We start from the raw sequence: 24,121 nt of genomic DNA on the forward strand, positions 1-24,121 counted from the left end.
ACCAACAACTATTAGTTTTTGAAGAATCCAGTATGGTGCAAAGAGAAGCAGAAGAAAGACAATTAGCACATGTTGAGAGAGGTAAGGCAGTCTATTGGCTATTCCAGAAATCAGCCATTTCCTCCCTTTACTCTCACTGCAAACTTGAAACCTTGCTTTACTCCTTTATTCTCCTTTGCCAACTGAAAATTGAGGTGAAATATCCACTTCCACAATGCTAGGACTATGGTCAGGACTAAATTTGTTTTGAGGTTGAGGAAGAAAAGAAAAGCCTACAAAACATGTAGCTTCTCACAAAGAAGAAAGACACATTGGTGATGGTGAACTTATAAGACTTACTATCAGAGAACAAGTCTGTGATTTAAAAAAACAAAAAGACTTACTAAATATGGCTCTGTATTTCTCCAGCTGGCTAGCCTGGGCGAAGACGGTGGCTTCTGAGAGCAGCAGCTTCTCCTGGAGATCTTGATAGCGCTGTCTGCATTGTGCCAGCTGGGAGCGCAGATGCTTGGTGGACCCCGGGAGGCTGAATTCTAACTGAGGTCCAGGGTCACAGGCCTGGGGCTGGTGATCCAGCTGTGGAAGGGACTGATATGGGGGTTAGGACAGTCTGAGTTCATCCCCCACACATGACAGCACCCCCCCTCTGAACCCTGTAGACTTTATTCATGTGTCTGTCTCAGCACTTCTTATGCCACTTGGCAGTTACTTGCTTTCCAGATGGAGCTCCTGGAGAGCTGAGATGATGTTTTATTCATCTCAGTATCTACAGCACATAGCTCAGCGCCAATCAAGCCTGCAGAGGAGCTCTCAGTAAGTGTTTGCTCAGTGTTTGAAAAGAGAAGGATGGAAACCTCCATCTCTCCCTCGTGCCTGTCCCAGTGAGGTTCTCTGGGAATCCTTGCATTCTTCACCTCACTGAATCCTTAGCAAACTTCCTCCCCTTTGGAGGATTACAGTAACCCCTTCTGAGGCCCAGGAATAGACACCTGTGATGAGCTGTGACAAAATGGCAGTGATAAGGAGGAGATGTCATTACACACCACTTGTCTGGGCTGCTTCAAAACCTGATGCATCCCCTTGTTACAGTGGTTACCACATCCTGTTGAAATTATCAATTGTTGCACCATCTTTCCCCACCATACTGAGTATCTCAAGCACAAAGACCAGGTGTTCATGCCTGCTGCCATGCCTTGTGTGTTATCTGGAAAATTAAGTATTCAGGAAATATTTATGAGATCATGTTTGTAAAAGCCTTTCTAAAGGTTGAATGTGTATGGAATATTATGATTACCACTGCTTGTGGTGCAAAGGTGCCCTTCCCTTGGTACCTCCTGACCCACAAGGCAGAACTGGTATCTCCAGACCTTCTCCAAGTGCTTTTCATTTCATCCAAGCCCACACTTACTTGGAGGGCCTCCACTGCAAGGGGACGCCCCAGGTCAAGGCTCTGGGGCCTGGGGCAAGGCCTTGTGGTAACATCCTCCTCCTCTTGCTGTTGGTGCTTCCCAGGAGGACAAACCAGTTCTGTGTTCATTCTGTCGATCTCCCTGGCCAGATGCACAAGGAGCTCCGGAGCAGGTTTACCATTCTCTTCCTTGCTGCTCAGCACCAGCTGTTCTTTGAGGAGGTTGATGATGTTGTGGGCGTTCTTCAGTTTTCCCTGGAGCTTTCTGAACTCAGCCTGAAGGCTATTCTCATTCAGACCCCCCTTGGCTACCACAGTCTCCACCATCACCTCGCCCTTCTCCTTGTCTTCCTCAATCTCCCATCCATCAGACATTGCTTCTCCCATCTGCTCTTTCAGCTCTGCATTCTCAAGGCAAAGGCTCAGCATGGTATTCCTGCAGGGAACACACAGAATTAGGGGCCAGGTCTGGTCTTGACCACAGTTCCTAGTAGCCCTTTTTACCCACATCTCAGTCCACGATGGACTCAGAGACACACCGGAGTATAAAGCAACCTCAGAGACCTGCAACAGCTCCCTTATTTTACAGATAAGAAAGCCAAGGCTCAGGAAGAGTGAGAGATGTGCCCATCCCTCCACGGTTACTTGCAGGCAGTGCTATCGCCAAAAATCTTGGACTCAGGATGCCCAGCCTAGTTTTCTCTGCTTGTGCCACACAGCCTCATATGTTCTAATTTTCAGTGACCTCTGGAATAAACATGGATACTTAATGCCATTAAGAAAAAGTAAGAAGGACCTTGCCTGTAACAAATCTATTATTATGGATTCTACAGTTCTATTACTTATCATCAGTCAATTTTAACCCACTGAATGTTAAATTGGGATATAGGAACAAAGAAATAAATACTACTACTATTAGAACTACTATCAAAATGTACTTATACAATAATTTGCTTTATGTCTGGCTCATGAGATAAGAGATGGCCTGCATGAGCAGGAACCGTGTCTGTCCTGCTCATCCTGTACCCCCAGTGCCCACACAAGTGACTGCCACATAAAACATTCACATTTGTTGAAGAAATAAAATTGACTAAAACAACTGATTTTCACCAAGACATTCTAGACCCACCCTTTCCCCCAACAAACCCTGTACAAGGGTTGAGTGGACGCAATAAAAACATGGCTTTAACAAGGCAATTCACTTAACTTCTTTGAGCCTCAGTCTCCTTTTATGTAAAATAAGAATTACAACACTTTCCTAGTGGAGTTAGTGGATGCTTAAGTGAAAGTACACATAAGGTATGGTTAGTTCAGGGTCTGCAACAGAGAAGTCTTTCATTTCCTGCTGTTCTAGCTGCAGACCTGGGGAATACCAACATCAGAATCTCATGAGATTCTTGTTTAAAAAACAGCAACACTGAGGCCTATGGATCTACATGTCACTTGAGTTCCACAGGCAATTCTTAAGCATGTTAGACTGAGAACCACTGAGCTAGAAGACGCAAAAGAAATTGGTAATTCACAGCCTGAAGGGTCAGCAGTTGGCTATGCACCTAAGTTGGATTTCTCAGAATCCTGAAGTATTAGAACCTAGAGCAGAGCTTGTCTGGTGTGATTTAAGAAATAAAATACTTTAGGACACAAGACTCAGACAGACTATCCAGAAATCAGTTTCTCAATGGAGAAAAAGGAGGCAGGTATTTTAACAAAACTGGGATGTAGGAGGGAGAGAAAGAGACACATGTGTATGGAAAAGAGTATTTAATATTATGTTCGAACTTTATATTCTAGAGAAAATCCTGATATTTCCAAATACAAATGAATGAAAGAAAAGCTCAAAAAAATCTTCTTGAAAGAAGGGGCTATGTATTAGATAGATTCTATATTCTATAGCATCAATGATTCTTAAGGTTGAGTGGAGGTTTAAACAAATCAGAATTTCAGGTAACTCCAAGGAAAAAAGAAAATAATCCATGAGGGTATCTATGCATAGTTTGATTGTAGATTTGATTGTAGAATCAAATGAGATGTATTATTCTTACCCATGACAGCTCAATTCATATTACACATCTAAAAGTTTAAGTAAAACATATGTTTTAAGTTAGAACTTAGGGGAAGAATTATTATGATAATTCGAAGTCAAAGAACTGGCACTGAGAATGATCACACGAATTTTTTTTAAGTTGCTTAACAAAGTATATAGTATAGAAAGTTTGGATGTTAAAAATCAGGATCCAGGGGTCTAGCCACAGACTATTATGCTATCTTGAGCAAGTCACTTGGATATTCCTAGGCCTGAGTTTACTTAACTATGAAACAAGGATATTAGGCTAGATGCCAAGGTCCTCTTCAAGTGTTAGCATTATTCAGGGAAGTTTAAGTGGCATGTAATATGCAGAGAAACATTAGGGCATGAGTTAGGAGCTGTACATCTGCACAGCTATACTCTAAACAACAGGCAATGATAATTATGGTCCTTGGATTAGCTCCTCAGTATCGGCATTTTCTCCACGCATCTTCTGACAAAAAGCCATCAGAACCAGAGTGGCCAATCTAGCTAATGAATCAGCTCTTTGCCATTTCTGTAAAGGTAACCACTTCAGTATGGCGCTCACTGGCCTCAAAACCTTGTCCACAGCCGCCACTCATAGTTCGCACGATATTTTGTGCTATGCATTGACGACGAATCTGTTTTGCTCTTGTGTGATGAGGAAAGCTTTAAAGCACTGAAAGCTTGTTTTACTTTACAGGCAGCTTTACTTGTAATGTAAATCAGAATAGGTAACATATACATATACGTTTTTATTACATTATTTTTAAATGTTCACAATTTTATTTTGATAAATGAAAAATTAGAAAAGTCAATTCAAAAGTATAGTTTTATTTCATTCATATCATAAAGAAATAAGGCAAGTTTTTGAATATTACGATAAATTTTATTCTTTGGTATGATAAATTTCGAAGCTACACATAGGCCAACACTGCATTGTTTACAATAGTATCTAGTACTATGCCTTTTATTATTTTTTGAGCATACAATATATCTTCTTAATGGATTTTTCCTTTTTGTATTATCACTGTTGTAAGATGCTGGAAAATCTTTCTTTAAAACGCATGAGATTTTCTGATGCAGTACAAGGGTTGTATTGCCTGGATTTGGAGTACTGTTGTAGAAGTTTTGTTATTAATGCCAAAGGATATGTGGACATTGATATAGTTGTTTTTGTGTTAAATTTACATAGACAATATGCATTCCATATTGAAATGTCTAGTAAGTGAAAAAAGAATCTCTTGTACCATTTCAGCATTTCTTGTGGATGAAACTGTATTTATAATTCTGTCACTTTTATCAACTATACCCATCGATTTGCTATAGTCTATAATACATGAAGGCTTTTGAATATTTTTACCCGTTTGATAACTTTTCTTTTCACAATCCTTATATTCAGCTGAATGACTTGTGGACAACATCCAAACTTCATGTTTTTTCTGCCATTTCAGTGTGAGCAAATTTCCTGATGATCTAAAACTAAGTTCTCCTTTTTCTAATTTTTCTGGCATTTTTGGCATATCTTCCCGTTGCTTTTTTACTGTCCCACATGTGTTTGTTGTAAAGCTGTCCAAATATCGGAATAGTGCAGGACTTGAATACTAACCAATTATCAACAAATAATTGATGACCCTTTCCTAAATAAGGTTGCATCAATGTTACCACAATATTGCCACTTTTACCTAATTTTTTAGAGAATGTTTGCACTTTAGTAGTTAAGCCAGTATAAATAATTATATCCAAAACGTATCCTGATAAACAATCGCACAGCACAAATGATTTTATCCCAAACCTACTTCTCTTGGATGGTATATATTGCTTGAAAAATAATTGTCCTTTAAAAAGTAAGAGACCCTCATCAATGCATAAAATCCTGAATGGATAAAATGATTTTTTGAATGTTTTACGCAGTTTATCAAAAGGTTCACAGATTTTTGTCAGTCGGTCTTCTGAACTTTCAGATTCTTTATCGCTGAAGCAAAGCATCTTTAGCAACATTATGTATCTATCCTGTGACATATGTTTATTGAATATATCCATTCTAAGCACTTCATTAGTACTCCAATATTCTTTAATGGATAATTTTTTCACATGAGACATTATGAGTGTTAGTGCAAGTAAAGTATACAGCTCATTTATTGTTGTATCAGACCAATTTTGTAATGAAGGAGATATGTTGCTATGTGCAACTGTATATCAATAGTAACTGTTTGTCGCATTTACAATATCTGTCATTAAATTCTCAGAAAAGAATATTTTGAAATAATCCAAAACATTGAATGAATCAATATTTTCCACTTTAATTCCACTGTCTTCATCAACAAATGTGTACATGTGTGGATCCAAGTTTTCACATGACCATGTATTTATTACAGAATTTTCTTTTTTCTTCTTTAATTCTTCTGCTTCTGAATCTGACCATAGAATTAGTTCCCTCCTCTTTTTTGAAGTAATGCTTTTACGTTTAAAAACAATGCTGCCTTCACGTGACATGTCAGAATCCATTATGGGTCTCAGAGTTAGAAAAACTAAGACGTAACATTAAAAATAAAAACAGAAGAATCTCGGAAATAGGTAAATTATATTATTACTTACATGAATTAAAAGCATACTATAACTCCTACTAAGAACTTGTTAAAAGGTCACAGATTCGTAGTAACTTATTAGCTGAACGTACACACTGCAACTGCAGAGATAAAAGCTGTAAAAGTAAAAGCTGTTGGCTGTCGACTAAAGTCGACGCTCGGCTGTGCACCTTCATAGCACGGCTGTTGGCTACAGTCGACGCTCAGCTGTGCATGTTCATCTGTGGCTGTCGACTCGACTATAGTCAACGTTCGTACCCAAGTGGTTAATAAAGCAGCAGAGATTGTTAAAGTTGCTACTCCACAATTCAAGGGCTCAGGCTTCTGAGAGAGCTGAGTGGAGACAGAGGGGCTTCTGTATAACTCCCCTCACAGACTGTTCTGGTTCTGCACACAGCAGTGAAACATCCTGGGTAGCAGGGATTCCTGACATGTCCCAGTCAAGTCAAAAGAGCAGTGTCAGTCACACTACTAGGAGGCTTAGGTTTCCACCACAACCATCGTGTATGATGGGCATATGAGCAATAATAATGGGCATTACTGTATTGAATTAAGACCAGGTTTATTTGAATAACAAAAAGTGATTACCATTATCCAATATTATTAACTTTTCTCTAAAGGATTTGTAGAAATATTAGCATGGAGTCTGGGATGGGACCCAGTAGCCCACGGCAGCATGAATGTGTTGGTGGCAGCAAGGCAAACCCCTTGGCTATGGCACCTCACGATCGGCTCCCCTTCTCCGGCGGGAATGTCCTACCTGATGTGGGACACAGAGGAGAATCCTGCTTCCTCGATTTGAGCCTTTAGCTCCTTCAGTTCCGCCTCGGCTTTTCTCTTCTCCTCTAAGTGCTGGTGGACCTCAGCCCTCAGGTGGAGCATTTCCTCCTGAAGACACCTGTTACTGTCCCCTCCTATCGAGGAAGGAGGGGGAAGAGCTATGTTCTGGGTCTCTGCGGTTGCCAGGCTTTTCTCCAGAGCCACCTTGATGAGCTGAAAGAAAATCATGGTTTAAAGGAGTTAGGTCATTAAAGAGGATCCACGAGGAACACAAGATTGCAAAAGCAGCCTTTAATGGAAACAATAAAAGGCAGACCTAAAATGAACTCCCCACTAAGCACTTCCTCAGCCATGGGACCCTGGGGACTGGTTGGGGGGGGGGTACACACCAAATGAGCAGGAGGAATTGCTGCCATGGAGAAGAGGAGAATGCGGAGATGGGTGAGGTAAAAAAAAAAAAAATGAAAAAAAAAAACCAAAAAACACAAGCACTTTATACATTAAAACCAAATGCAAACAAATAAGGTTCAAGCAGGACTGGAGGGAGTAGGTGCTGTGGTTCTTCTCTTCCTGAGGAGACAGAGTTCCCTGAGAGTTTTCTCACAAGTCAGGAAGCTTCATCAGCTCCTTAACACTTGAGTCCTTGACTACAAAGATGATGGCTCCAGACACCAGGGCTCAACGCCTAAGTTCTTGCCTGTAACTCAGACTCCATAGAGGATGACTGAGAGGGCGGACTCAGGAAACAGCAGTCCTAGTCACAGAATTAGAATAACGGTGGAGCTACAGGTAAGACACAGCAAGCTCAATTTCATTGGCAGCCGGAGAATCACACCCTATGACTGCTGAGAGGTTTGAGGCGAAGCACCCTGCCCGGCAGTCAGTGTCACTTTTTGGTTATTGCCCTTGCACCCATGCTGCCAGCTCAGCTCTCTCTACAAATCTAAGCATGTGAGAAGAAAACAATGCAGAAACAGTTTCCCAGCATCCTTCTTTTTCTTGAGGATACTCTTGAAGCTACAATATTTCAACTAGAGCAGATCTTATAGTTTTCCTCAAGTGAGAATTTGTTTACCTTTAGACTTTCTTTCTGTTCATTTTGGGCTCATCTTCAGTTTTTCCCACTCTTCTAAAAGTGTAGAAATCAAACTCAGAGTATAATAATCTACTTAGTGTGTGACTAATTATTTTAGTGCAAGGATTCCCTATCTGTCCAATAGTAATCTTAATACAGTCCAATGTCACGTTGGTTTCTTTTTCTTCTCAGTGGCAACTTTTGAAGTATTGACCTATCAATTTCCACCCCTCCCCCACAGCTATTTCTAGGTCTTTGTTTTTCTTTTTCTTAATCTCTATAAATATTGTGACTTGTACTTGTCACTTATAAATTCATTCTGGCTACATAGAATCATTTCCCAATTATCAAAGTCATCAAAATATTTGATACGCATCTCCATAAATTATGTAGTGGCCACCTGATTAGGGATGATTTGTAGAATTAATTATATGCTTTATACACTTCATTCAGGTCACCAATATGTTGACCCTAACAGGGCCCAAGGCAGTTTATATGGATTAACAATTGATGGAGCTGCTTGGGCTGGCACAAAGCCATTGGCTTTGCTATTCCCCATAAAAGCATGATAAAATCCACATCATGGAGTTGATTCATAGCATGCATGTGCAATGGTTTTTAGTGGCATAGCAGTGGAGATTAGGAAGAGATGTGCACCCATGTCAAAGAAGAAAGAAATCCACAGACACAGCCACTCAATTCTTAGGCATCCAATCCCACCTGGGGTTTGTGAGCCTGAGATTTGGCAGGCTCCTGGGACAATGTCTGCTTCTAAGACTCCACTGTCAAGCTTAGTCAGGCTGGTGGCTGTCTCCACAAGTGCCACAAGGCATTTGTGACAAAATAAAGGAAGGGGGACTGGATAAAACCACTTTTGAAAGTTCATGACCCCATCCCTCATTTAAACTATGTGCTGTTATCTTTCTGTATAAACTCTTTCCAACTAAATTAACTAAAGCAGATATTGCCATCAGTCTTGAATATGGGCACATCACTTATTCTTTTCCAAACCTTAAGGGTTCTTTTGCTTAAAAATAATGTCTAACTTTAATGAAGTCTACCCATTTTTAAAATAACTTCAGGATGTGTGTTATCTTGTTCTATTGGTTTTGATATACCCATTTAAAAAAAATTATGACCCATGAAATGTTAACACAGAAGAACTTTAAGGTCCATCTGGTCTAATTTCCCACTTTAAAATGAGAAAACCAGACACTGCCTAGAGATGTGATTATTGCCCAGGCTAATTTGGGTTTTCATATTTCTGTCTCAAAGGGGACTGACTTTGACTAACTTTAAATTTTAAATGTGAATGTAATTTAAATGTAAATGCACAAAAAGTGACTGAGAATCTAGCCTTTTCATTCGTTTTTATCCCCTATGAAAATCAAATATTTCTTTCCCCCAAATAAAACTCCAGGGCTTCAAGTATGTGTGCTGGTAGTACAAACTTATTAAGTCTACTTTTAATCATATGTCCCTTATAGATTTTTTTTCACATTTCCTAACTCCCTTGTGCTATTGCTTCCATATAATTCAATCTTTTGTGTAGTTGGCTCCCATGTGCCCCACAGAGGTCTCTATGCAGATCTATCTCTTGCTTGAATAGAGTTGTTTTGTTTGTACCCTTATTGCTTCCTATCTGTCACAATGTTAAATCAGTTCTCAGCATTAAGGCTTTAAAAATTAGTTTCTCTCAAATGCTGTGCATCACGACTAATTAGGGAAATGCAAAATTAAACCACAACGAGATATCACCTCACACTTGTTAGAATGGCTTTTTTCAAAAAGATGAACGATAACAAGTGTTAGAGAAGATGTGAAGAAAGGGAAACCCTCATACACTGTTGGTGGGAATGTAAATTAGTAGAGTCACTGTGAAAAACAGTAGGGGCTTTCCTCAAAAAACTAAAAATAGAACTACCATATGATCCAGTAATCCCACTTCTGGGTATATATCTAGAGGATCTAAAGTCAATATGTTAAAGGGATATCTGCACTCTTATATTCATTACAGCACTATTCACAATAGCCAAAATATGGAATCAACCTAGGTGTCTATCAGTGGATGAACAGATAAAGGAAATGTGGTCTATATACATAATGGAATACTATTCAGCCTTAAAAAGGCGGGGAGTCGGGGAGTCTGTCATCTGTGACGCCACGAATGAATCTGGAGGACATTATGCTAAGTGAAACATGCCAGGCACAGAAAGACTAAAACCACGTGATCTTACTCATACGTGGAACTGAATATAGTTGAACTCATAGAAGCAGAGAGTAGAGTGATGGTTGCCAGAAGCTGGTAGGGTAGGGAGGGAGGAAATGGGGAGTTATTCATCAAAGGGTACAAAGTTTTTGATACACAGGAGGAATAGTTCTGAGACAGCAGGGTGACTATAGTCAATAATAATGTATATTTTAAAATAATAAAATTTCAAATATCTCACCATAAAAATGATAGGTAGGCAAGTATGTGTGTATGTGTGTGTGTGTGTGTATGTGTGTGTATATATATATATATATATCAAATCACCACATTGTACCCCATAAATGTATATAATTATGATTTGTCAATAAAAGTAACATAAATAAAACATTTTCTTAAATAGCTTTTCTCAAGTTTATCACATTTCATCTGCTGACTTCTCTCCTTTGTATTTTAATCTTGATTCTTGATTTACCTTTCTTCATTGCAGAAGTTCAGATGAAGAAAAGCAATGGTTGACTATTCTAGTTTCTTTCACAGCAATTTCCTGGGTATCTATTATAGATCTTATATCTGCTTCAGGATGGAATTTTGTGGGTGATATTTAGGGAAAATTACCATCATGGCCAGATCTGAAGCTTCCTGAGATGAGTGAATCTAAAAAATAAGGAGGAATCAACTTGCTTTGGTCAAAAGGTGATTCTTGCCTTGGAAGGAAGACAAAGCTGAATGTGTTTGTTAGAGAAAGTGTGTGAACGCCTGTAGTGGGAAGGGATCCTGGGGTCAAGAATAGTTTACCTTCCGAGGGCAAACCAAGGAAGAGCTCAGCGCCTAATCCAGAAATAAGCAAACAAATTTTGAGAATCTGGACACAAAACAGTTATGGTAAAACAAGCTTTATTTAATCAGTAGCAGGAGAATCACAACCTCAAACTCCAGAAAATATGATGTAAATTTACAATGATTTTACATACCAAGATTTCTTCTACCCAAGGCTGAAGAATTGATTTTCAAGTAAAGGTGATAGAAAGAAAAAGAGTTCTTACCCAAGAGATTCTTCATCCAACTGGTATACACTTTATCATGAGTCAAGCCCTGATCCAAAGGTTTGTTAGTTTGTAATTATTCTACATATCTCCTATGCCAAGTAATATGGCAAGCATCTCAAGGGAAATATAAATGCCCCAACATAAAAGTTCACTCTAGTTCGGACTGACGTTCTCAAAATGGGGTCTGGTCATATTCTCCATGTGAAGCTACAAGAAAGGCGGCTGAGGAAGAAGTGACTTTACAAAGCAGTTTGCCTACAACTGAGAATTAGAGTGAAGGACCTCCATTACTAGGGATAGTTTGGACCATGTCAATCAGAACCTGACTTTCTGTGTCTCCTGTTCGTTTATACTGAAGTTAATCCTGGCACACAGTCCCTATAATCACCAGTGACCAGCCAACATCCCAATCTAGCTCTGTCTTAGAGTGGACAGAGCTAGATTGAGGTTTATCCTGCAGGTCCCTCTCTCTTACCCAAGATTCTCAACGAAATCAGGGAGTGAGGGGAAGTAGGGTACATAATTAAAGTCACAACCATCGGTGAGGACAGCTCAAGCGACGCTGTTCAAGCAAAAGGGGAAATGGAGCTTATGCAAGGACTCAAGGAAGAAGGGAGGTCAGCTATGGCTATAGCAATCAAAAGGGGATCTTGGTAGAAGATAAAGAAACTGTTGAGGATTTGAGGTATCCCAGACAAGTATTCATGTCCTCAAGAGCCAAAGACCATGCCAAATCCTAAAAGATTGGGGAAGGCTTATTTGGGTTCTCCTTATTTCGTTATTAGATGTCTCCTCATTTTCTTATGCAGAAGATGCACAGGAAGACTCAGCAAGTCTCATTTCCCCTACAGTTTTCCTAATACCCCAAGGAATCTATCACTGGAAAGTGTAGCTGCTTTGGAAGAAGGTAATCTACCCATGGTCCACTTTCTCCTTAACAACTTAGAGTGTCACAGGCACAGTCCAACTAGGAGATGAGATTGCTAAATGTCACTGGGAAGTGGGACACACAGGTGTTCCAGTGAGTGCTGTGGGATCACTACTGGTGACTTAATCTCTGAGGTCCAGGACATTCACTCTTGGGCTTGAGAACATGCTGGTTACACCTTCACTGATGGTGGGTGGGAACAGTGTTTCAGCCTTGGGTATCAAGTTCTGAGGTTTGACTGGGGCTTGCTGTTGAAGTGCCATCTGTTGATCATTGAGTCATCACGACCTGGGTGGTTTGTCAGGTTGTGCCACAAAGCTCTCTTTGCATAATTTCACTGAGATTTCACTGAGAAAGATCTCTGCTTTGGAAGCATTCCAATTCTCTTGGAGTTTCCCAGAGAGCATTCTCCCCACGCAGGTCCTAGGCCCTGCCACCTCCCCACGCAGCCCTTTGATGATTCCTTGTCTTCTGCAGTGTGTTTCAGTTACAAAAGCCCAAGGGGAAATTGTCCATTGTCTTGTAAGTAAAAATTCTTCTGAAGCTATAGCTACAGAGAGTAAATAGGGGCAAAGGTGGGTAAGAGGAGGCAGGAAGCAGAAGAAAGAAACAGAAGTAATAAAAACTAAGGGAAGGATTGGAAAGGAAAACAGAATGAGGATGTGGGTTGGAGAGGCAGCTGGGAAGCTCAGGGAGGATGTGAAGAAGACTGGGAAGTGGTTGATATAAATAGATACCTTCTCACTCCAGGTCCACAAGGGCTGTAGGAGATCATCAGACCCCAGAAAGGCTGTGTGCCTTCCACCCCCAGAACCTGACACTGACTTACTTGCTGGTGGCTGTTGTGTGCAGCCTCCTCCTCAATACTGTCGGTGAACTCAGTGCTTGCATCTTCAGTGTCATCGCCTGCAGCTGCACCTGGAAATAAGTCCAGAAAAGAAAGGTGATTCCCTTCACAGATGGCTTCCAGACAGCAGGTAAAATTACACTTTTTGCCATCTGCCTCTGATTTCTTCCTTTCCCCATAAGCATGGCCCCTTAGCCACAGGGCCGACAGGGAGGACAGAACCAAGCCTTTTCCTTGTATCACTGATACTTTCCTTCTAAAACTCAAGCCTAAGTTTAAAAACATAAGCTGGCTGTGACTGTGCAGACCCATACCTAAGGAGTCGCTGTCACATAGACTGGTTACCCCTCTCCTATTATAAGAAAGCCTGAATTATTCCCCATCCTGTCACTGATTGGCTCTGTCATCACTTTCTCTCTGTAACACGGGCCAAACATGACTAACCTTTTTCCTACCACTGAGTGCCGAAAGAGTGTCCCTCAATTCCTGGATGTGAGGGCAGCCCTGCTCCTCGCATACTTTTTTATTGTTGGGATCAGTTGAGCATTGGGTAACAGTCTCTCTAAGGAACTTCCCTCTGGGGGTCCTGTGTCCTACACAGGTTCAGAGCTAGTCAAGGTTCAAGCCACAGAATGGTTTAGGTGTTTCTTAATTCCTTCCTTTAATCTCCCCTCCTCCCCATCTCTTGAACTCTTTTTCAATGCAAACATTTTATGCCTGAAGAGTTTCTTGCACTGCTTTGTCCAAATGGGATTTAATCCATCCTTCATTTCCAAAAGATGAACCCATCCCTAGAGCACAAACATCTATTACACCCTGCTGTATGAGACAAGAAGCTGCAATTTGTGGTCTGGGCAAAAGTGGAAGGCAGCACTGACCAAGAGAACTCTCTGTAGTGACAGCATGTTCCACGCCAGCAGTGTCCAGTAGACATACATGTGGCTACTGAGCACTTGAAATGTGGCTAGTGGGACTGAGGCACTGACTTTTTATTTAAATAATAGCCACATGTGGCTAGTGGCTACTGTATTGGACAGTATAAATCAAGGGCATTTCTTCCCCTTTATCTCAGTTAAAAGACTGTCCATACAATTTTAGACCATGAACTGTGGCCCACATTACTGATTTTTTTCTGAAAGTGTAGGAATTTACCATGCTTGTTTCATTTCAACACCAAAGAAAATCTACTAGAACACTCTGTGTCTTACAGAACCTGCCCAAGTTAGAGAATCTTGAGATCTAATTCTGACCCTGGCCTCAGCAACCAGCCTGTTAAAACTCTTCTTCTGACCACTGAATAACCTTAGCCTCAAAGAGATTAGGTAGTTTATTTACCTAAGGTTACATAGCTAGTCCAGACAAGAGCTGTGCCAAAAAGTCAAGTCGTTGGACTCTAAGACAGGAGCCACTCACTGCTTCTTCTGATGACAAATCACATCTTTACCTTTGCTTTTCCCTCCAAGATCAAAGAACCTGCTCCAGAGCTCAGACATCCATGAATGAAAGGCTCTGCATAGATAATGAGCACTCACTACCCCAGGCAGATGAGGTGAACAGGGGCCATTCACATTTACATTCCATTTCTTGGTATCTATAAGTTCATGCCAGAGTATTTGCAATGCCCAGGCTGATCTCACCTAAGTGCTGAGAGGTAGGAAGCATGCTGTGATAACGGCTTAAGTTCCCTAATCTTTATCATGAATATTGTGTTAGCACTAGATCAAGGCAGGATACTGTTCAGTAAAGCCCTGTCCACAAGAAGGCACCTCTACCACTCAGCATCTTTAGAGATCCGCAGCAGGCACTGCCTAGTAGGAATTTCCATGTTTATTTGTTCAAATCAGCCCCAGACCCATCTCATTCAGGATACTAATGAGTAGAGATGGATGAACACTCTCTCTAAGCTTTGGCTGCTTTGGCAACTCACTGAACCTAGAATGCTAATATTCTTAAGGACATCCATATCATATTACGCTTACTTTAGAAAATCCTTCCCTGTACAACAGCAGAGATCATAATCTTTTATGTTTTTCCTGCAAAGAAAATGAATTGTCTCACTCAATGAGATTAAGAAAACAAACTTTTTTTCACATTTGTCTCCCTTTTCAGCGCTGGGCTAGAGAACAGTTAAAGCAAGCTCAGCTCTGTGAGGTCAGGATCCTCATCCCCAGACGGTTGCTGGTAGGATGTGCAGCCATGCTAGGCCCACATCCCAAGATGATTCCTATACTAGGTTCCAAAAGTAAGTAAAGTGGGGATGGGAAACGGTAACCATCAGTGGTCTTGAAGGCTCCTATCTAACACTTTCTGCCTTCCACTTACCTTTGATGGCCTTTCTGATACCACCTCTCCATTTCTAGATGATGTCCCCACTTAAATTCACTCAGGGGCAGGATGCCACGATTCTGACTTCATCGGGAATTAGGTGGAGACAAAGGAGGAATGCCCACCTCATCCCAACACTCTACTACATAAGGTTTCTGTTTAATTCCCCACCCACCCTTCCTTTTTCAAGCTAGCTCACAGTGTGCTGCACTTCCTTTATGGCAGTTTTAAGGTTGTTCAGCCTTTTACCAATTTGAATTAAAATGCTGAATTTTTTGTTGCCTGTTTGAGGGGCAGAGTAAAGCTGAAAAATTTTTATAGAAAATAAGAAAATAAAATGTGTAAGTTAATTTACACAAGGTCCTATTTGTAAGTTTACATTAGGCAATCCCTCTTTCTGTTACCATTTCCATTTTCTTAATACATGACAATAAAAGAGCTCTTTTGTGGGGGATACCCTTTTCTAAGCTTTTATGAAGCTACAAAACACTACCTTCAGAACTTGGAATACTTTAAATTTCTAATATGAAACAAAATGGTCTACTACCTTTAGATTCTCTGAAAGCTAAGAATCTGTTCACAGTTAACTTGCTTCTCCAGGATTAAGTTTTATATGTTAGACTGGCAATTTTATTAACTTTTACTTGAGGCACCAATAGAATGGAAGTTCTTAAGTTGTAGTTCTCTGAAGCTTCTAGGCTCTGAACCACACAAAATGGAGGTGATACCAAAATGTCCCTTATTTAGATTTTAAAAATTTTCTACCAGTTACCTGATTCTACAAAGTATACAGAAATAAAATAAGCCTATAAAAATATGATAAAAATCCTTGGGTTAAAATTTAAGTATTATGCAAATATAAGCTATTCTTATCACTGAGGCAAACATTAATACATTTGTTAAACTTTTTAAATTGACAGTGGCATAATCATTAAGAACAAAGACCCTACAGCCAGACTCTCTAGGTTTGAACTTGCTTTTGTCATTAGTTATGTGACTTTAGGCAAGTCATAACTTTCCATAACTAAGTTTCCTCATTTATTAAGTTTTCTCATTTATTAATTAGGGCTATAGTATTATCCACTTCATACAGTTGTGAACTTTAAAGGGTGTGCTGATTTTGAAGTGCTTAGAACTGTGCTTGACACAAAGTGTATACACAATAAATACTACCCTTAATCAATATTGTTTTATTATTGTTGTTAGTAAACTGAAGTGGTCCATGGGCTTATAAATTGAGGGCTTAAAAAGTTGAAGGCCATAGAACCTAGATACAGTCAGCAGAAAGAAGTTTTATACCTGATGTTATTAACTGGATGATCTTGATTGATTCTACCTGCACTTCTTCACTTCTGAATACCTATTTCACTAAGCAGGAGGATTGAAATAATACTCTTTGCTCTCTCCTGCTTCACGGGACAGTTGAAAAGCATAGAGCTATCAGTAAAATAGAATGAACTCTTTGAGATAGGTGCTTTACAAAAAAGATTTATCATCATTAAATTATAACTTCATTATAACTCTATCATGCTCATGCATGAATAAGCCTTAGAGGGAAATTCATGATGTGTTTTTTCTTTTCTTTTGTTCTATCACCCAGGCTGGAGTGCAGTGGTACAATCATAGCTCACTGTAACCTCAAACTCCTGGGCTTGCGGGATCCTCTTGCCTCAGCCTCCCAAGTAGGTGGGACTACTGGTATACACCACCACACCCAGCTACTTTTCGAAAATTTATTTGTAGAGATGGGGGTCTATGTTGCCTGGGCTTGTCTCAAACTCCTAGCCTCAAGCAATCCTCCCACCTCAGCTTCAAAAAGCACTGGGCACTTCTAATTCTTTAGTAATGAGTCCAAACTGAGTGGGGTCAAGACCATTTCCCCCAAATTCTACTCTGCAGTCATTATTATTTCCCCTTTTAGCCATTCATATGCGATCCACAGAAAAGCAGTATTACTTTCCCATATAGATACTTAGAGCATAGTAGGGACCATATTTTACTAATTTTGAAAGGGGATTTGAAGAGCTAAAACTTTAAGCATGAATATATTTGCAGTGACAAGTGTCCTTTTCCTCAGTGCCAGGCTCTTGTGTCAGGTCCCCTCAGGGCCATCTCACTTTCACTCCCAGGTACTCTGCCATGTGATTATTCAAGAACTCCCTCGCATTTTCATGTTATGAACCAACTATTACTGACTTTAATATTATGACGTTGTGAGAGAGACTCAAAGAAAAAATGTTTTCTATCAAACTACAATTTTACTTGCATACATTCTCTTCAGATAAGAAAACTATAAGATTCCACATAGTCCTCCACAGTTTCTGTTGAGAAATAAAATTATCTAGACAAATTATGATCTTGGAACAAACAGAAGTAGTAGAAAACTGATGTCTGCAGTCATGCCCCTTTATGGTGTACCTTTGATTTCAACTCGAAACATCTCTTAAGTAGCCTAGAGGGCCTTCCAGCTTCTTTGTTTCTCTGAAATCAACTGTTTTAAGTGATTTCCAAAGACCAAATCATAATCTCAAAGACTTTTGGGGGTATGAAATCTCACTTAGCACTCTGGAATTTTTATTTTTTCAACATGGTAACTCTTCCCCGAAATTACAGTCCCTTATTCTTAGGTTGACCGGGGATTGCATAAGTTAGAACTGCTGGGCAGAACAAGAACCACTATACCTATTCTGTAATGTTATAATTAAGTAATGTCAAGAAATTCTTCCTCTTATGGTAGCTTTTTTATTCAAAGAACACAAGAAACAGGCTTGTGTGGAACATTTAGAGATAGCACTACCCACCATGACAACTGGTTCCTCAGATCTCTGTCCTGCTTTCTACTACTCTACTCCAGCAAGGAGAGTAAGAAAGGGTTTTTAAGGGTACACTCATTTCACATTTCTGGGGAAAGTGCAATGCTGTTTCTTTAGTCTCACTTTGGAAGGAGAAAAATTCAGGTTTTTTCTTCTTTGTCCTTCCATAGATAAATAAATACTCATTCTACAGAGTCTCGCTTGACTTGGAATTTTAAATGATCAATAGACTAATTCTCCTAGAGGGGGAAAAATATGTATGAGCTTTCTCTACTTTTCTCATAGATCTTTTAAGAATGAAACCAAATAGTTTCTGTTGGCCTTCGATACTTTTATTGGATCAGTAACAATTTTTTTGTGCCTCAACTAAAGTAGCTGAAATTCTGACACTTATATATAAAAAAGTACACTCTCGATTTCAGCACAAATTGTTAACACAGTTTAACAGCACAGTGCCATAAAGAAATGAACTTCCAGAGAAAAATATACAGCTTATTTTGGTGGGGAAATAGTCCTGGAAATAATGCAATGCCAAGTTTCTGATCATTTAACATGTCACTTCATTCTTCATCTGAAGTTGTTATGAATCACTTTAATTTTTCTCAACAGCCTACACAATTTTAAGTAATAAAAGCAAGTAAAACTGCTTTTATATTATCAAGCTAATAAGACTTCATGGACACAGAAATTCATGATTTGTAAAACATACCTGTATATACATATGCCTCTAAATGTAATAGATTGAGAGGTCAATAGCTTAGAGCAATGATTTTGCTGATTGCAAAAAGCAGCACTGCATACTCACAATATATACTAAAAGTGAACCTACAAACAAATGCTAAACAATTATAAGTTCTCCAAGGGAAAAGGGAAGCCAATTTGGTTCATGTATTTAACACCTCTACTCTTCATATTATTTTAGAACAAACATTTTCTGATGTTGTTGAACTTTCTATTTTATCCTGCCAACTGTTACAAGAGAAAAATAGTATGATAAAGATTTTTACTTCTGGAATTTGACTTTAAACAACAAAAAGGGAAAGTAACACAAAAATAATTAGTACATCATTTTATAAGTTTAATTATTCTCATTTGAAATCTGGTAAAATTAGTATTGTCAGTTCTACAGTGTTGTGTTTCCCTTCCATTTCCCATTCTTTGTTGGAGGCAAATTATAACACTAATTTTTTTTATTTAGGAAACTCATCTTGGCTATATGATAATATAAAAAGAAGTTGAAGACTTACCTTCTGTTAATACTCAGACTACTTAAAAGCAACATGCTTGTTTTCTAATAATTAGATGTTTTAATGAAGCTTTTGCTGCAAATGGTCAGATGGTAGCTTAAATTCATATTCTAAAATACATTAAAGACTCACAAAGCATTATCCTACAAAAATCAGTCCAATATGTTATCTTATTGGCTCGTTCCTTCTGTTTTTTTTATTATTGGGTTATCACATAGGAGCTCCATATTTCCAGCTGTTTTTTCTACAGTATAAGTGGTTTTATACTACCAAAGGGAGAAGAGAAACTCTCTAAACTTTAAGAGTAATAAGAGAAAATACTTTATGTGCTTGCATCTCACAGGATAGGATATGTCTGAAAAAGAAAAATAATTTCACTTATTCTATCTCTAGTACAATTTCTACAGAGCAAGATGAAAGATGGACTTTTAAGTGTGTGGGTTACTAATATTTCTTCCTAAATCCATAGGAAGTCTGTCATTTTTCCTTGTAAACCAGTGGCTGTAGGCCTGCAAAATACTACATGAGGCCCTAGTTGAAGAAGAGGCAACTTGAGTTTTTCAGGAATGTCAAATGTGAAGATTCTGTAACTCTTTCATATAAAAAGATTATGAAACCACAAAACAATGACTTTATCCTAATAATGGGAACTATTAATAGAGTTTTCTAATACTAGCTCAAGGAAAGTAAAGATATTAAATTGGTCTCTCTGAGGCTTAGAGTCCAAAGGAAAGTGACTTTAGGTAGATCAACATTTATTTCTCAATGAAAGGAACAATTTTCAATGCAATGTGATCTTTTCCTCTTCTCCCTAATCAGAAGACTCCAGATCTAACTGGAAGATCAAAGTAGAGAGAACCAAAATCAGATTTCTTGAACTGTTTTGAAACGATCAACCAAATTTCTCACGACCCAGATACTTAATTAGGAGCATAAAAATGATAAGTCTTTTATGTATATCTGCCACAGAGGTCACTTATGTATAAACTGTGTAAGAAGAATATGTTAAAGAACATTCTAAGAAAACTACTTCTTGTGGCTAGGATCCACTATATAAAGATTTTCTTGATCCTTAATAGATCTCTTACTATATATAATGCAACTGAAAAATCTTTTAAGACTATGAACAAGGAAAAATGTTCTTTCCCAAAGAAGTAGAGACACTAAAAATATTGCTACTGTCCACAACTGAATGAAGTGGGTGTGAAAGGAGGGTGAGGATGAGGGTGATGAAGAAGAGTACACCCTATCAAAGCAAAAGGCTGACATACTAAAACAGCCCAACCATGCCTTTTCAAACAGTTATAACTTAGCTAGATATCTAAAAAGAGAACATCAAACAAATGTTGATTTATACTAGGCACTAACAATCATCAGATTTCAGTAATATAGTTTAAACCTGCAATAAAAAAAAAGTTGTGAGGACTTCCATGTCATTCATTAAATAAGTCTTCTTGGAGGTTCTTTTCAATTCTATAGTTTCAAAAACTATACATTTCATCTACCCTGACCTCCTTCAGCCATTTACTCTGCATGTTTGCCATTATTCAAAAAGAAAATGTGAGAAAAAAGAAATATTTAATATAGATTTTTCTAAATTTAAATTCTATGCTTCCAATTAAGCAGGACCTAAAAAACAAAATTTTACTTCATTATTTTTAAGATTTTTAAATTGAAGCTTAAGGTTCTATAAGCACATGGTGCTTTATTTAAAATTATTGTAATGTTGAAAATGCCTAACAAAGGTAGAATAATCCATTAAGAGAAAGAGCCTGTGCTCCTGAAGAGAAAATGGAATCATATTTTATGCTAAGTATAATTATATAAATGATATGCTCAACCACAGTATCATTTACGTGTGAGTTACAGAAAAAAATTTTTTATCAGAATCATGTTCTCTAGTCAGATGCCAAATTCACACATAAAACCGTTAGACCAGCAAACCCTGTTCAGGTAGTGCTGCCTGCAAACCTCATTCCACATACCCAGACCAGAAAGTTAGCACCAGATTTTAGTCACATATGGTATCAAGATCAAACTCTTAATTTATCCTTCTATCAATCTACTCGTCAGAGGTTGACAGAAGCAGGAGTGATTATTAACATAAATTACTATCACCTCTATGAACCATGAGAACACAAGAATCACCCATGGTTGAATCTTAACAGCAAACTTACAAGTTTCCTTGGTCTATTTGTAAAATTAAGGAAAGACATTAATTAAATGCCTTGTTGTTATGACCCAACAGATTAGTCTTTGATGGGCTGACATTTCTACAGCTCCATTACCCTCCTCTTTACTTCTGGAAATTGACAAAAAGTTTTGTGCAAGAAAAGGTCTCTTAAAATTGGGAGACAAAGAAACATGGATGGTTCTGCCTACACATCTTATTTCCTTATTTGAATGACTCCTTTTTCTCCTAAAAGTCATTACAACTGGAAAAGCATATCCATTAAGAGTAAGGGTTATGGCTACCAATCTTTTGTAAACTACTTAATCAGAAGATTCCAGGGTGCTTCTCCAGTAGAACACCTTCTCTCTGTCCACTTAAAGTTTGACTGATGCCTTCTGTGTTATAGACACAGCTAAAGTTCCAGAAACTTGGATGGAATTTAGAATGCCAATACATGAATGTGAAAGAAATAAAGTGCCATGTAAGAAACGGAAAGTAAAAGAAAAATTGTGTCCCACTTAGTTTAGAAAGGGTATTCAACACATTTTTGGTTCTAGAAAGCCTCTATTCTCTAGGTTCTATGTTTAAAGTAAATGAAAGTTCAGCCTCTAATCTAGAAAATTCATATCCAGCAAAAATAAAAACTTACGACATTGAACTCACAAAGCTCCAGAGTAATCTTGGTCACTTTTCATACTCCTGACATTTAAGACACCAGAAATACAATCTCCAGTGCCTCTTTCCTTATACCTGTTATGTTGCCACAAGAAAGCGTTAAGACAATGACTGAAATCTTTGAACACAGATCTGTGACATTTCTTTCTAAACTATTTAAGCACTTCAAAGCCTGAAGCCTATTATTTATTTGTACATGGAAAATATACATACACTAAATAGTGAAAAATACAGGACTCTGTCTAGGGTCCCTACTAAATGGAAGTATAAAGCAATGTTCTCCTCTGGCCTCATTAAGTTATTTGGTGAGATACTGAATATAAAGGAAGACACTAACTTGAAATTTTCTTTGTACACAGAGAATTCTGACTCTGGAAGACCTTTCTTGAAGTCATGTTCTGACTAAATAGCATGGCCTTGGTTTAAATAAACTGAAAGGGACCAACAAAGAAAAAAATTTTAAATAGAATTTAATCTTTACCTAATATGATTTCACCAGTCGTTCAATAGTCAACTCTGAAACAATATTAGAGGTAGAAGTTTACTATACACTTTAATAGTCTTTGCCTCTGTTCTTCAACTTGGCATTCCCCATACTTATCGTCTACTATTATAAGATTACTCTCCTGGTTTTGATTACCTTTTGACAAGACTCAATCTCTTTCTCTCTCTCCTATCTTGAAATTTTAATTCTTTTATTTGATTAAAAAATGCTCTAGAAGAAGTTGATTGAATGGCAAAAATAATACACAGGCATGCATTTATGACATGATATGGAACATACAAAATGGATTGTGAAAGTGGGGGGAGGAATAAACTTTATTGGCCCATAGGAGGGATGAGGCAATGAGAAGGGCGGGCTCGGGAAAGCAATGAATAAGGGTGGAAAAACTAAAATGGAATGATTTAAAATGTGCAAATACACTTTGTAACCTCCACCATTCAATTTAGAGATAGATATGTACACGTAGGCTAAAGTGAGTTTCACTTTGTGGTTGATGCTACTTGTACCAGTTCTATCATTAGTAAGTCACCATTTAATTCTGCCAAAGTCAGACAAGGCTCTCTCTGGTTAGTATAAACAAGGTTTTCCATCCTGGGCTGCAGTCTGACCCGCCAGTGCTCAGAAGGCATGCTTGTGACGAACTCGCACACTTTCCAGTTCCCCACCTCCAATGGCGGCCAGGGTCTCCAGCCTGCTTAAGCACTCCAGGCTTCTTCCAAGAACTTCTTCTAGCCGACTGCGTAACACCTGGGCCCCTTCCAGTTCCACCTGCAGAGTGCGGTCTCTCTCAGAGCTGATTAAACATGCCATACGGAAGGAAAATGGATTAGCCATCAACTGTAATGAGTCCACATTTGCTTCCAAAGAGCCATCAATGTCACTTTGAGCCATGCGACTTTCTAAAGTAATTGTTCTCCAGGACACAATAAATGAATGAAGTCTTTGTTGTGGCACTTGTGTTCGCTGCTGGTAGATTAGCAAGGCCTGTTCCTTTTTCTAAAGCTTGCCTCTGTATACTAGATTCTGGGCCAATTTCACATAAAACTATGATTCCTGCAATTTACCTCATACCCCTACAGCCCAGATAAGAGATATTTCATTATTTAACTACGAGCTTTGGTTTCTGAAAAAGGAAAATCCAGAAAAAAAAACTAAATGTAAACTGAAGATAGACAGAATCAAGTAGAACTGCTATTGAAGATTTGTTTTCTCTTTTTTTTTTTTTTTTTTTACTAAATCTGACAGTACTCTGAAAACGAATCCAGTTCCTAAGGACTAGAGATCCAGCGGTTCTTTAAAAAGTAATACAATCAAGTGGTCCTATCATATCCTTCCTCTGCCATCATTTTCCTGAGGTACAAAGAAAACATTTTAAAAAACAACAATAAATTAGAAGAAACTGAATAGTAAAAACATAAAATTTATTGGGAAAAAAGTAAAAAGGGCTAAGAG

General features: G+C 38.6%; 1 protein-coding gene across 26 annotated transcripts in view; it reads right to left on the minus strand.

Moving 5' to 3' along the window:
* Window positions 1-24,121, minus strand: part of PDE4DIP (phosphodiesterase 4D interacting protein) — a 206,049-nt gene that overhangs the window by 30,307 nt on the left and 151,621 nt on the right. For 13 of the 26 annotated variants that reach the window (XR_012918144.1, XM_012761874.2, XM_020284404.2 and 10 more), the window contains 5 exons: window positions 23,335-23,462; window positions 12,914-13,002; window positions 6,804-7,036; window positions 1,409-1,844; window positions 384-588 (listed from right to left, as the gene is read on the minus strand). Coding sequence is in view for 25 of the 26 variants with exons in the window: in XM_012761874.2 (XP_012617328.2) it covers window positions 384-588; window positions 1,409-1,844; window positions 6,804-7,036; window positions 12,914-13,002; window positions 23,335-23,462 (1,091 nt within the window). In the remaining variant the exon portion in view is untranslated. The remainder of the gene's footprint in view (window positions 1-383; window positions 589-1,408; window positions 1,845-6,803; window positions 7,037-12,913; window positions 13,003-23,334; window positions 23,463-24,121) is intronic. The other 13 variants (XM_076000037.1, XM_076000028.1, XM_076000029.1 and 10 more) reach the window with 1 other exon arrangement.

The sequence above is a fragment of the Microcebus murinus genome, chromosome 2 (assembly GCF_040939455.1).
Source record: "Microcebus murinus isolate Inina chromosome 2, M.murinus_Inina_mat1.0, whole genome shotgun sequence".
Lineage (NCBI taxonomy): Eukaryota > Metazoa > Chordata > Mammalia > Primates > Cheirogaleidae > Microcebus > Microcebus murinus.